The 13,956-nt window shown below is 41.2% G+C and overlaps 2 protein-coding genes and 1 long non-coding RNA gene across 5 annotated transcripts; 2 read left to right on the forward strand and 1 right to left on the reverse strand.

Moving 5' to 3' along the window:
• Window positions 1-7,537: 7,537 nt before the first annotated feature.
• On the reverse strand, window positions 7,538-9,506 carry LOC131022363 (uncharacterized). Its single transcript, XR_009101241.1, has 3 exons — window positions 9,368-9,506; window positions 8,865-9,192; window positions 7,538-8,137 (listed from the first exon to the last, which is right to left on the reverse strand). It is a non-coding gene; the product is annotated as an uncharacterized LOC131022363 (long non-coding RNA).
• LOC131022360 (protein IQ-DOMAIN 11) lies at window positions 7,773-11,077 on the forward strand. Of its 3 annotated transcripts, none has more exons than XM_057951813.1 (5): window positions 7,773-8,811; window positions 8,901-9,212; window positions 9,424-9,633; window positions 10,036-10,167; window positions 10,258-11,077. In XM_057951813.1, exons 1-5 carry the CDS (start codon window positions 8,737-8,739, stop codon window positions 10,876-10,878), a joined length of 1,350 nt encoding a protein of 449 aa, XP_057807796.1. In that variant the 5' UTR covers window positions 7,773-8,736; the 3' UTR covers window positions 10,879-11,077. The 3 variants fall into 3 exon arrangements, with proteins under 3 accessions (XP_057807796.1, XP_057807795.1, XP_057807794.1); XM_057951812.1 differs by having other exon boundaries at window positions 8,399-8,811; window positions 8,898-9,212; XM_057951811.1 differs by having other exon boundaries at window positions 8,402-8,811; window positions 8,898-9,212; window positions 10,036-11,077.
• Window positions 11,078-12,096: 1,019 nt separating this feature from the next.
• Window positions 12,097-13,748, forward strand: LOC131022361 (geranylgeranyl diphosphate reductase, chloroplastic-like). The gene has a single exon (XM_057951814.1). The coding sequence runs from the start codon at window positions 12,338-12,340 to the stop codon at window positions 13,679-13,681; it is 1,344 nt and encodes a 447-aa protein (XP_057807797.1). The 5' UTR covers window positions 12,097-12,337; the 3' UTR covers window positions 13,682-13,748.
• Window positions 13,749-13,956: the final 208 nt, after the last annotated feature.

Here is a 13,956-nt window from a genome sequence, read left to right on the forward strand (position 1 = left end):
ATCGTAAGCCGCGAAAGTTGGTTGCACCCCCCGGGTCCTCCATGCTCCGCGCAGAGTGTTCAAGCTTGGATGGGAAGCAGCAAAGGAATGCATTGGATGGGAAGCAACAAAGGAGGGCTTGAACGGGAAGTGGCAGCAAAATCCTCGCCAAAGGAATCATCAAAATCCACGCCAGAGGAGTCAGCCAAAATCCTCGCCAGAGGAGTCAACCAAAATCCTCGCCAGAGGAGTCAGCCAAAATCCTCGCCAGAGGAATCATCAAAATCCTCGCCAGAGGAGTCAGCCAAAATCCTCGCCAGAGGAGTCCGCCAAAATCCTCGCCAGAGGAGTCATCAAAATCCTCGCCAGAGGAGTCAGCCAAAATCCTCGCCAGAGGAGTCATCAAAATCCTCGCCAGAGGAGTCAACCAAAATCCTCGCCAGAGGAGTCAGTCAAAATCAGCAGAGAGGCCATTCAGATTTCAACAAAGACAGAAATCAGCATCAACATCAAAAATGACATAAAGCAGGAGGGAAAGCAGGATCAATACAGAAAATTTAAAGACGAGACAAGTAGGGAAGAAATTTCATTCAAAATGCCAGGAAGGCAGAGCTGTACGTCAAGCATTAGAAACAAGTACGAAGTTTTTACAGACTAAAGAATTACAAAAACGTTCGTCAAAGTCAGAAGGAGGAGATTGGGGACATCAAGAGGGAGGAGCAGATGAATCTTCAGCAGGAGCAGAGGAGACTGGAGCAGAGGTGACGATTGCAGGGACCTGGCTAGCAGAGGCTCCCTCTGTAAATACTGACAGCATGCCAGTTTCCTTCATCTTTGGGAGACGGGACTCCATGTCCAGCAGCTTCACAGCTTCTCCTACATATGTGTTTTCGTCTCTATACAGGTTTAAAAGCTGATCCACCGCGGAGGAGGAGGAAGCGGATCCCCCCAGATCAGAGGGCAGGGGAGGTTCCATGCTGTATTGAGAAAATTTTCGGGTGCTGTTGCCAGTAGGATCCCGTAGCCGGTTCACGAAGCCTACCAGGGAAGCAGAGAAGGCAGGCATATACAGGGGAGCAGAGGGCAACGAGTCAGACCCAACCCCAAAGGCAAAATAAGGAAGGGCCTTCTCCAGCACTGGATACCACCACACCGGCTTCTCCGGAGAATTCTCAGGGATCCCCATCAGCTTGTTTATGTCCTCATCCTTGAGGTTCTCCATCAAGGCTCGCAGATCCAGGGTAGCAAGCTGCTCCGGAGACGCCCCCGCCATCTCTAACGCCTTCATGGCGGATTGCTTTATCACGTAAGCAAAGAGGGGCCCGAAGTCCTCCAGATACTCGGGAGTCCGCTTGAAGGCCTCCAAGGTACCCTCCAACATCACCTCCAAGAAGCGTTGGCCTTGAGGGGACAAGAAGTACTCCAGACGCTGGTCTCGTGCCCCCAGGACATAGGCACGATTCTGAGCCTCCACAAATGTTTTCCTCCAGACACGCCTGGCCTCCCTGTAGTCTTTTTCGTACCCCGCCTTGAATCTGATAAGATTCTCATGACTCTCCCTCGTCACCCTTGTCAGTTCGGAGGCCAGGGACGACTTTTCCACCTCTACTTGGGCCAGTTTGGCCTTCAACTCAGCAATTTCCGCCTCAGCTCCGCTCAGACGTTCCACTACCCCAGCGACGTCGTCATCACGCTTGGCTACTGCAGCTTGCTCTTTCTCTCTCTCTTTCTCCAACACATCATAATCGTGGATGCGCTGGATAGCTCCCCAGAGCTGAGATTCCACCTGCAAGGAAATAGAATGAATCATGTCAGAACAAAGAAGTAATCTTCACCAAATGAATGATTTTCTTCAGAGAAATGGGTTCCACCAGAACAGTCAAGAGGTTAATAACTTAAATTTTTAGATAAGAATACAAGCTGCTAGGTACCTGAAGAGCCAACTTGCCAAGCTGACTTGCCAGAGCCCCTCGGGTCAAGTTCTCTACTCTCTCCTTGTCCTTCGAGTGGACACGGGACGACAAGGCATCAATGAACCCCTGCCCCGACAAACTCGAAATCGGGCCAGGAATATTATCCTCTGACTCATCAACAGGGGGGACCACAGCCTTGCCCTTGCCTTTTCCCCCAGCAGAAGGGAGGACTTTCGAACCACCAGCAGACTTTTTTGCTGAATCCGCGGACTTGCTGGCCTTCTTCAGGCTTTCTTGCCTCTCCTTCTCACCCACGGAGATCAGAGAGCCCCTCTTCCGTTTCTTCGAGAGATCGGGAGTGGCGGTGTCTTGGGCTGAGTTGGGAGAAGGAACTTCATCAGTAATGTCCACAATCTGGACATTTTCTTCACCAACACCGGATGCATCACCAGCACTGGGGCGTCTGCGCTTGTGAACAAGGCGACCTGCATCAAACTCCTCTGCATCAAATGCGTGTGAGGCTTCCACGTTTCTCTCTGGGACCTCTGCCACAGGGAGAGTGGTGACCATCTCGGACCCAGTAGGTTGTTCTGAAGGGCCCGTTCGGGAAGCAGAGCCTCCCGAGCCATGCTCCCTACTGCGAGCGGGAGAAGCAGCGTCATCCAAATTGACCCCGCACTGTTTCCTCCAAGACATATCTGCAAATAAAAATTCTACACCGTTAGAATCAGGGTAACAAAAGTTAATATATTTTCTAACCCATATTTTTACCTATTGATTTCTTTGAATATAGGGGAAATAAGCCATTGTATGCCAAGGCTGAATTGTGCTCAGCGAGATATTTACAGGATAGGGGCTCATCTTTATTCATGGCATTAAGTTGGGCTATGACACCCAGGTCAAAGGTGGAGGGAGCAGCCTGAGAGGCTGGTCTATAAGTGGTCCGAGGACTATGCCACTCCAGCTCCATGGCATCGTAATCGCGCCAAGAACCAACAAGGGTGCGCACGTAACAGTAATTAAACAAAAAATTCTTGTTAAAAGAATTTAAGGAGGAAATGAAGGAGGTGGGATATTTCTGAAGACTGGCAAAGCTATACAAGGGACTGCCTTGCATACGGAGAGATTGGGTCTGACAGAATAGTTTGGCGGTGTCCCCAACACCATGGGCTCGGCATAGAATGTGGAAGGCATATAACCTTCGGATGGCAGAAGGGGTAACTTGATAAAAAGGGATGCGAAAATGGTTGCAGACGTCAACTAGGAGAGGAGGAGGAGGAAGCCTTAGGCCAGCGTCTATTTGAGCTTGCCAGATGGCTATTGTTTTGTGGTCACGAAGTTGTTCCGGGGGTTTCGAGGCTTTAGAGAAGGCCTCGAATCTTAAGCCTTCAGGGCAACGACATTTGCTCCTCATCTTTTCCATCGCCGCGAAGCTAAGGCGAGATTCGGGAACAGGTTTAGGGGGCTGGGGCGCCTTTTTAGTCCTCTTCTTAGGCCTAGAGGGACTCGGAGTAGCCTGAGAATCATGCGAGACGGAGGGGGAAGGAAGGCCTTCAAGACCCTGAGGCTGGGGGGAGGAAGATGAAGAATCTCGGGGAGAGGGCGACCGCGAGGGTTGGGAAACGGAAGTAGAGGCCATTATCAGAAATTTTAATCCTAGGGTTTCTAGCACGCTCAATCAGAGCACCAACAATTACACCACTACGCTACGACTAATCACAAATATTGGGAAAGGAAGGTACGCGAATTACCTAGGTCAAAGAAAGATTGACTGTAAATACCGGATCGAAAGGGTCGCTGGAAGTACGCCAGAACAGGAGAGAGGATCGTCGGAAGTTGCAGATGAAGGAGTTCGGAAAATTTGGAGAAGAGGAATAGTGGAAAGTAAAGGTTCAAAACTGAATATGTAACGTACGCGGGCAATCATCAGTATACGGGATGAACGACACGTGACCCTAAAAAGTAATCGACGGTCGAGGATTTCTACGGAGAGGCGAAAGGACGCGAAGGCTGAAAAAATAACCTCGGGATACGGAAAAAGCACTGTAGAAGGGACGGGCATTTAATGCTGGTGACGTCATCCACGCGGGCGAATCCTCTGACTAGTTGCACCGTTCCATGGCGAACTAGTCAGACCAGAGGGGGGAGTAGCAAAAATGCCAGAGAACAATTTACAGGGCTTACCTTTACCTTCTTACAATACTAGAATTTTCATGTCTTCATGATTTGCAGGGACCAAGGAAAACAGCACAGCGCTAGCTTTAGCAATACCTCGCTGGTTGAACACGAAAAATACCCGATTCAACCAGACTAGAGGGGGGAGTGGTTGATGAGGAGTGATATGTGCAGATTAGGGAAATGATGTAAATCAGAGGAACCGGCTCCACCAGCGGAATGAATATGGCAGAGAAGTCACTTTCGCCAGAGAAGTCACCTTCGCCAGAGAAGTCACTTTCGCCAGAGAAGTCGCATTCGCCAGAGAAGTCACCTTGGCCAGAGAAGCAGCCTTCGTCAGAGGAATGGTCTTCATCAGCGGAATTACTGGAAAGTGCGGGGAAGTCTTCCGCGTGAAAGCAAAGTTACCATTCTACCCTCAAACACGCAAGGCGCATGCGTCACAGAGGAATTTACCGTTTTACCCTTCATTTGTAATCTATAAATAGGACATACGTGCTCTCTTGTACTCTACGTTATCTCTCATTCTCGAATACAGCAGCAAATTCTCTCTTGTGTTCTAGCTTTCCAAACTGTTTTCTTCGTCTTCTTCAGCTAATCAACTAGGTATAACTTATAATTATTGCTTTAGCTTAGGTGTTGGTCCTTGATTCACCAAATACATATCAATAATACTTTAATAACAGTAAATAATTGTTGGAGGGCACAAATTTTTGCGACAATACTTTAATAACAGTAAATAATTGTTGGAGGGCACAAATTTTGGTCGCAGATAAATTTTGCCCTCACTGTGCGGACGAATACACACCCAAGGTTTGTGCATAGTTTATACTCGTGAGTTTTCAACAAATGTTTAATTCTTCAATTATTAACCAAATAAAAATAACATTAAATTCGCCCATTTGTTCGTGTATTTATAGGATTAGTCGAAATACAAAAGCAACGTGATAAGAACCCGTACTTACACAAATATAAGTGTGTAATGATATGATAAAAATCAACTAATAGATACAAATATGAATTAAAGGCTTACTTTTAGATGTATTTTTTGTACTAAATTCAAATTTATGTTTATAAATATCATTGCACCAGCAACAGAGTGTTAGATATTAGTGATACCATGTTATAATGTTTTTAGCATGTCATTATTTTATCCATTCTCTTATATTATGATTGAAAAGCTGACACGAACACAATAATAAACACTAAAATCAATAATTTGTTAGGCATGTGGGTTGAGAGAAATTATCCTCTATATTCAATAATTTATATATATGTGGGTCCACTTCCACCATTTATAAAAGGCAAACTACCCAAATAAAGAGTATGATTATACCCTCAAATCTAGCAAAAGGAGAAGACTATTGGATGATTCTCTGAACATTATATTCTGCTATATAATGAAGAATGTTGTGATATGGAGTAGTTAGGCTATAAATTTATTTTTAAATAGCAATGATAAAAAAAGGGGTGTATTTTGAGGATTAGTTTTTGAGTGATTAAAATAGTATGGTTAATTCTTTGTTTATTTAAATAGATTGAAATTTTGAAATATTTCAATGTTCTTGATTATTTAAATTAATTTTATTTGATTTATATTTTAATAAAAAGGTGTGATTGGAGGAATGCTAATTAATTTTAATGATAAAAATACTCAATCATAAACGTTTCTCTAAAATGATGAATTAAAAAAAAATATTCCCTATAAAATTTGAACCCAAAACCATGAATTCTTTCCACAAAGTAATGAATTCACCGTAGATCTTCAAGATTTAAGGCTGTAAATAATTCATAATTTATATTTGGGTTATTAGCCTGTAAATACACAAACTTTTTATATTTTATGAAATTTAACATGACTTTTATTTTTAGCCCACAAATACACGAACTTAGCATTTTTTCTGATTTTTGACATCTCCAAAGAAAAAAAATTCTAATTTACTATTGACATGAAGGCCAGTATACTATGTCATTCACTCTCTAATCAAAATAATGAATCAAATTACTCTATTCAAGTGCATATTTCGTTGTCCACGTCATGTATTCCGGCCTCCACCCCAACAATAAATAGAGTTCTTTCATGTCGATGTCAAAAAAAAAAAAAAAAAAAAAAAAAAACTAAGTTCGTGTATTTGTGGGCTAAATAGGGGTGAGCAGTTGGTCCGGACCGGACCGAACCAACGAAACTGAGGACCAAATTTTCAATATTTTTTGGACCAAACCGGACCAACTGAAACCCTATGACCGAACCAAAATCGGACCAAAACCGCCATCGGTTCGGTCCAAAACCAAGCATTTTTAAAATATTAAAAATTAATAAAAATATAAATAAAAACATTAGAAATTAATAAAAAATATTAAATATACATTTAAAATATATATATTCGGTTCGGTTCGGTCCGATTTTCGTCGATTTTGGCCTCCCCGGGACCGGGACCGAACCGAAATATTTTCGGTCCAAGAAAATAGGACTGGACCGGATCAATACATGGACCAAAACCGACCCGGATCGAAAAAACCGATCGGTTCAGTCCGGTCCGTCGGTTTTGGTCCGGTTTTGCTCACCCCTAGGACTAAAAATAAAAGTCATGTTAAATTTCAGAAAATATAAAAAGTTCGTGTATTTACAGGCTAATAACCCTTTATATTTTAAATGAGTTTTAATTTTAGTCAGTCTTTAAACATCATTTGTGAACATACAACACCCTCGTTTAGTCCATGTTAGTACTATTTTTTTTGTTTTATATATTTATTTTGATTTTAATACCTCAAAAATTATTATTGATGTCGTTAATTTTACAAATTATATAAAAAATAAACCTCAATTTATTCAGTTTCCTTATAACTTCAAATAAATAAATAAATAAAAGTAATTTGCTATTTGATAATTTTGAGAGATATAAACGTAAAAGTCATTTAGATAGACCTATAACCAATTAGAATTAATATCAAACAATTTATAGCAATTTTATATATGAACTCTATTTTGAGCTCAAGAACACATGTAGAAGTCGAATCAATACAAAATCAATAAATATTTACGTTATTATCAGTTTCAGTATAAAAATAGCCAAACATGGATAGTTATAATATATGTGACTAGTGTAGTGTCCTATTTTCGGACATATGTCTTAGTTTTGGAAAATGGGTAATCGAAAAGTGTTGAAATTAATTTCTATTATTATTACTTCCTACGTCTCGTTATTTATGACATGCATTTCTTTATGCTACTATCATTTTTTATTTATATATATTTTTAAATAAATGCTACAATTTGTATATGGAATGCGGAAATAAGACCTACAAGAAAATCATGTTAGTTTGGGACATTAAATAAATGTCTTTTCACAGCCTATAGTAAAAATTGTCTTTCACATTTTTTTAATAAATTAATGAATATTTTTTTTTAGGTGATAAATTAATGAATATTTAGTCGCAATATTTTTTGCAAACTATCCGACAGCATATCAGAAAAACTGAAGGAGTGGAACATGCTCACACACAAGAGTGTCCCCTTGGACTCAAGTCTCAATCTGTCACATTCTGCTCTCCACTTTATACATTTAATTTCAATAAAAATTAATTTCCTACCATTATAAAGATTGAGGTCTAGAATAAATGCATATGTATGAAATTTTACCACAGAGAAGTTGGGCATCCAATGTGGTGCTAACTCACTCATTCCACTATGTCATTACATGTGAGGACTGAATTATTTTGAAAGCAAACAAAATTTGAATATTTATATTAATCTCAACTTCATGTAATTAGCTTATACTGATATTTATAGGGCCCTCAACAGCTGTCTCTCCTTCAAAGACTTCTTGCTTTCTTTACCCATTCATTGCACATTAGGGTTTTCCCCACCTCCTCCAATAATGTATTTTTCACTTGAGACTTTGATGGTTTTTCCTCCTTTTCTTCATCTCCCTTCTTCATTTCATGTTGGGGCAAAAGGGCCACTTTACTTGATATGGCTTCTGAATCAAGACTCGTAATCACCAAACGCGTTACATCTTCTATCCCGACATCTATCCGTATTACCATATATTATTCGCGAGGACTCGAATCTAAAGAAACCCCATTGTATCAAATCCTCTATCATCAGAGTGCTTCAAATAATATGTCTAAACTCCAAATAGATGAAGTTCCCTTAGAAAGTCCCAAAATCACAAGCATGATTCAAATAAAACAGTGACATCAACAGTCTATAATAATGTGCATTGCACGAGTCATGGCATGTGTAAAAATGAAGGCAGCAAAGCATAATTCATAATAAAGTAAGTTGGCAAACAAGGATAATATAGACCCCATAAAAAAGCATAAGATGAATCATACATATGTTTTCCCTCCACAAATAAGGCCGACCCTCACTCACTTTTGGTGCAAGGCCCACGTGCCCGGCACGTGAAACTCATCATAGAAAAAGATGAAATTATTGAAAGAGAAGATAACAAAGGGCAACTACAATTGACAGGAAGCCAAAGCTGAGTTCATTAAGAAAATCTTACAATAGCAATGTATTTATGAGTACTATTTTCTAGTTGTCCACATTAAGGAAGCACATACTATGCACACAAATCCGATGTTCATTTGCTACTCTTAGTTAGGCTAAGTCTTTTTTTATCTTTATTAGTTTCGACAATCTCGTTTTCAGCAGTGGTACTTGATGGCAAAGAAGAAGACCTGGTTCAGTCTAATAAAGAGGTTCTTCATTTCAGACCCACAATCAAGAAGAGAAAAGGTACACAAACTGAAAATTTTCAATTCATAATTTTTATTGTGTAGAAGATTTACCTGAAGTGATTTAAATCTCTCGTACGCTGCAAGAAGGATAAGCGAAGGAGATGGGTATGCCGATTGCTTAAGGTGAAAGAGCTCGTGCCATCCTCTCCGAGAGAAAGGCTGCCATGGCAACTCACAGAACATAATAATACTACTTCTCTTCCAGTAACCGTTACAACAGACACTCCTGAGCTTCGGCAGATCCCCGGAAATGGGGAAACAGCCCATCAACACAAGGAGAGTCCAGAATCTTCTGAAAGCTACAGTCATGCCGGTATTCTGAAACTCCCTCATCAACGCAACAGAGAGTCAGAAGCTTCGGCTGCTATCAAAGTTCAAGCTGCATTTCGCGGTTATCTTGTGAGTTTCTTTGAGATCCTTTATTTGGAGGTGTTGAAAATGGAACATTTATGAGAACTAATGAGAGGAGTACAAAAATCATCAATGTCATCAACATTCATAAAGCATCACACCAAACTGAAACAGCCTAGTAAAATAAATCGATGAAACTTAACTGAGAAATTCATTATGCTTTGTAAGAGTATAACTTGCTGTCATCTTGGGGTTTCAGGCAAGGAAAGCACTAAGAGCACTGAAAGGAGTCGTCAAGCTTCAGGCTCTCATTCGTGGTTGGGCTGTTCGACAGCAAGCTATCAACACTCTCAAGTGTCTACAGTCCATAGTAAACATTCAATCAGAAGTTTTCTCAAAGAGGTGTGAAAGAGTTGAGTTGCAGTGTAAAGATTACAAATCACATGATTTCAGCGAAAAGGACATAAAGGTTAAGTTGTGGAATGTGGTTTCCTTAATATATCTACATTCATGTATTAACTTCTATTCTTTATTACTAATAGGAAAAGGGATTGTGATGAGTACAGACGAAAAGGGCATACGCATAATAAACTACATCAACAAAACAAAGCTTAAGTAAATCTCACCCCGATTAGATAGAAGTGGCAAGGAGTAGATAGAATGTCACCAGTTCTCTTACAGTGTGCTATCATGCAGTTTGAGTTTCATAATCAAGGCAGAAAAAACATGATAAGGGACAATATAAACTAACATATTCTGAATATCTGTTTCTCTTTTATTGTCCTGTTCATGAATTATATTGAATGCCGGCTGTTTCTATTATCCGTTGGTGTCATTATCTGATAATCAGTAATCTTCTACGAAACTACAGGTGGATTTGAATAGCCAAAAGAGGTGGGATGACAGTACATTGACCAAGGAAGAGTTAAAAGCTCTGCTTCTAACTAAAAGAGAGGCATCTATCAAGAGAGAAAGGGTCAGAGAATACTACTTGAACCACCGGGTAAGTTTCTTTGAGTTCAAAATTTTCAGCTATCGTTTAAGTAATAGCATACAGTTTTTGAATTGTCATCATATGGATAAATATTTCCAGAGATCAGCAGAAACTGAACGTGACAAGGTATATGGGAGACGAAGATATTGGTTAGAACAATGGGTAGATTCCCAGCTAGCTAAAAGTGAGGGTCCAGGCAATTTTGGTAGAACTTTGTCAGCTAATTCAAGAAACATAGATGAAATTGGGGGCAAACCGAGAAATTTTCAAAATCAATTTCAAGCAGACATGCCAGAGTCTCCTGCACATGTCCCAAGAAAATCTTATCATCATAGGAAGCAGAGGTCCACAGGAGATGAAAATTTATTTGTAGGTTCTCCTATCGTTCCTGCATACATGGCCTCAACAGAGTCTGCCAAAGCAAAAGCTAGATCATCGAGTTCGCCAAGATTACGACCACTTAGTTTTGATGTATGTTCTGAGATCACCTCTCCTTATAAGCATAAGCTCTCTCCAATATCATCCATTAATAATGAGCTGACAAGCAGTAGTTGGATTGGGAATCATATGGGATCCTCACATCGATCTCCACGCTTTAAAGGGTCACCTGGTCCAATCAAATCAACAATGAGCTCGAAGGACATTAAACTTTGGGGGCTTCACCACCAAACTGGTACTAATGTTGCTCCCACAGATTGTGCATGTCCAATGCGGAAATAAATTGTAGCAAGTATCTGGGATCGGGTTATTTTACTAAAAATTTTATGTAAATTATTGTATTTTATGTCTTATAACCAACAAATGAAGGAGCTTGCCAGTGATGACTCCATTCTGCTACAAGAATTGGAAAGGAGTGTATCTCTCTGATTTTCACTCTACCGAAGTTCAATGATCAACTAACACCACTTATTTCTAAAAAGAGGTTTTCATAACTATAGAAAAAAGTGAACCTATTTCTTCAGAAAGAATATGATGTCCTAACACCAGAACGAACCGCAGTTCAAGCACCTAAATTCCAAGACTATAAATTTAAAACACACACAAAGAAAATATGCATTTAATTTATGAGGATGATTGGCAGGCGATCCCTCTATCATACAGGTCCATAAATCAATTTGATGGATAATCCAAGAACCGCTTGATCTCTTATTCCAAGAAGGCAAAAACTTCCAAAATGTAATTGAACAGTGTTTAAAATTCATAGTTTTCCAATAATTATCACTTCCAAGGTGAAACACATTGGGCAGCTTGATGAACTTCTAATCCTCTATCAAGAGTATTATTCTAAAAGACACAACTAGGAATCTAATCATAACTCAAATCATGATGTTTGTTTGAGATTTAAGAGGTCTGAAGTGTTGGACCTCTGTTTCCAAGTAAACATAACATATTTCACGCTATTCTCTAATCATCGTCAGTTATTACAAGCACAGTGTCAATCATAAGCTTCCATTAAGTATTTCCTAATTCTACTATTTAGCTTCATTGAGTTCATCATATATTTCATCTACATGACGCAGCAGGAATAAAAATCCGAGTTGGTATGTTATTCAGAGACGATCAAACAAGACTGTAGACCATAGAAGCCTTCTAGGCAGAGACTAAGACCATCACAATTCTCATCGGACAATCACTTATATTACTTTTCAAGTAGACTTTGTAAGTCTTAGAAACAGATTCAGGTGTTTTCAAGTCAGCTTGTGAGTTGTGACTTATTTGTTTCAAAACATTAAATATATCTGGGATAAAAAAAATGCATGTGGTTGCCATAGATTACCGACAAAACTAAAATAGCAGAAAGACTACCTAAGGCATGAAGCAGGCAGCATATGGTGATTGTTGAAGCAGTTTAACCTGGGATCAAAATCAATAATCAGTGGGTATCTGATCAAAGAAGAGAATTTGAATATCAAGTATTTAAAATGGAAAAATTACACACAACTGCCAAATTAGATTAGCAACACAATGACAGACTTTATCGAAGAAATCAAAGATTCTTTCACTCTTTTAACTTGCACTACAAAAGGTAGTAAAGATATCACTTTTACAATAGTATTAAACTAATTTGTACTACAATCATAGCATTAAACTAATCCTTCCTTGTTAGAAATCTATCTCATTATCATCCTCTCCTATCTCCACTTCCACTTTTGCAAACCCTAACTCATAAGCCTTCAAAATGGCAGCCCAAACTCTAAACATTCATCCCCTCCACTCTTTCACTCAGGCCTTCAGATCCAAGACCTTCAAGCCACAAACAATTAGATACAGAAAGACTACCACTTTTACCATCACTGCAACACTGCGAGCTGCAGTAATAGGCGGCGGCCCAGCGGGGTCATCTGCTGCGGAAGCTCTGGCCTCCGGCGGCATTGAAACATTCATCTTCGAACGCAGCCCCGAAGCAGCAAAGCCCTGTGGAGGCGCCATACCTCTGTGCATGCTTGATGAATTCTCCATCCCCTCTGACCTAATTGACCGCAAAGTCACCCAAATGAAGATCATCTCGCCCTCGAATCTCACCGTCGATTTCGGGAAAACGCTCAAGCCCAATGAATTCATCTCCATGGTCCGCCGCGAAGTGCTAGACAATTTCCTCCGACGCCGGGCCGCGGACTGCGGCGCCACACTCATCAAAGCCCTAGTGACAGGCATAGACCTACCCATATCGGAGAAGTCCCCTTACATAATCCACTACATCTCCAACAACACCCACAATTCCCTCGCCGTCGACGTCATAATCGGAGCAGACGGCGCCAACAGCAAGGTGGCGAAGTCAATCGACGCCGGAAGCTACACCTGCGCCATCGCATTCCAAGAGAGAATCAAATTGCCGGAAGAGAAAATGAAATACTACGAAAACCTAGCAGAGATGTACATCGGGAGCGACGTCTCCCCCGATTTCTACGCGTGGGTTTTCCCCAAATGCGACCACGTGGCAGTGGGGACGGGCACGATTTCATCTAAGCAGAACATCAAACAGCTTCAAGGCGCAATCAGAAACCGAGTGAAACACAAAATCGAAGGCGGGGAGATCGTGAAAGTGGAAGCCCACCCCATCCCGGAGCACCCGCGGCCAGTCAGAGTCCGCGGACGGGTGGCCCTGGTCGGGGACGCGGCCGGGTACGTGACGAAGTGCTCCGGCGAGGGGATATACTTCGCGGCGAAGAGCGGGAGAATGTGCGGCGAGGGGATCGTGCGGGCGTCGGAGAACGGGAGGAGGGGGATCGGGGAGGGAGATCTGAGGAGGGAGTATCTGCGGAAGTGGGACGACGAGTTCTTCATGACGTTCAAATTCTTGGACGTGTTGCAGCGGGTGTTCTACGGGAGCAACGCCGGGTTGGAGGCGCTGGTGGAGCTGTGCGGGAAGGAGTACGTGCAGCGGATGACGTTCCAGAGTTATCTGTACAAGAAACTCGCCAAGGGGAAGGCGGCGGAGGATGTGAAGATGGCGGCGGCGACACTTGGGAGCTTGATTCGCTGTAATATTGTTGGGAGGGAGATGCTCCATTTCAAAAGCTAGTCTTTTTTTAAGTCAAAAATAGATTTTTCTTATTTGTATCACAACTTCGAATTTCACATATTTATAAGAGTAAAATTTTGAAGTAGCCAAAATGAAGCATAAAACACAATTTATGACCACACACTGAAAAAACACAAATTTTGGCCATTTTTATTGATTTGAACGTTTTTACCCTTAATGAGGCGGAACGGGTAGAATTAGGCACGCGGGTCGCGTGCCGGGTCGGGTTAGGCACTTATGGCACTATTAGTGCCATAAGTGCCAAGATTTTACTT

Source organism: Salvia miltiorrhiza, chromosome 4, assembly GCF_028751815.1.
Source record: "Salvia miltiorrhiza cultivar Shanhuang (shh) chromosome 4, IMPLAD_Smil_shh, whole genome shotgun sequence".
Taxonomy (NCBI): domain Eukaryota; kingdom Viridiplantae; phylum Streptophyta; class Magnoliopsida; order Lamiales; family Lamiaceae; genus Salvia; species Salvia miltiorrhiza.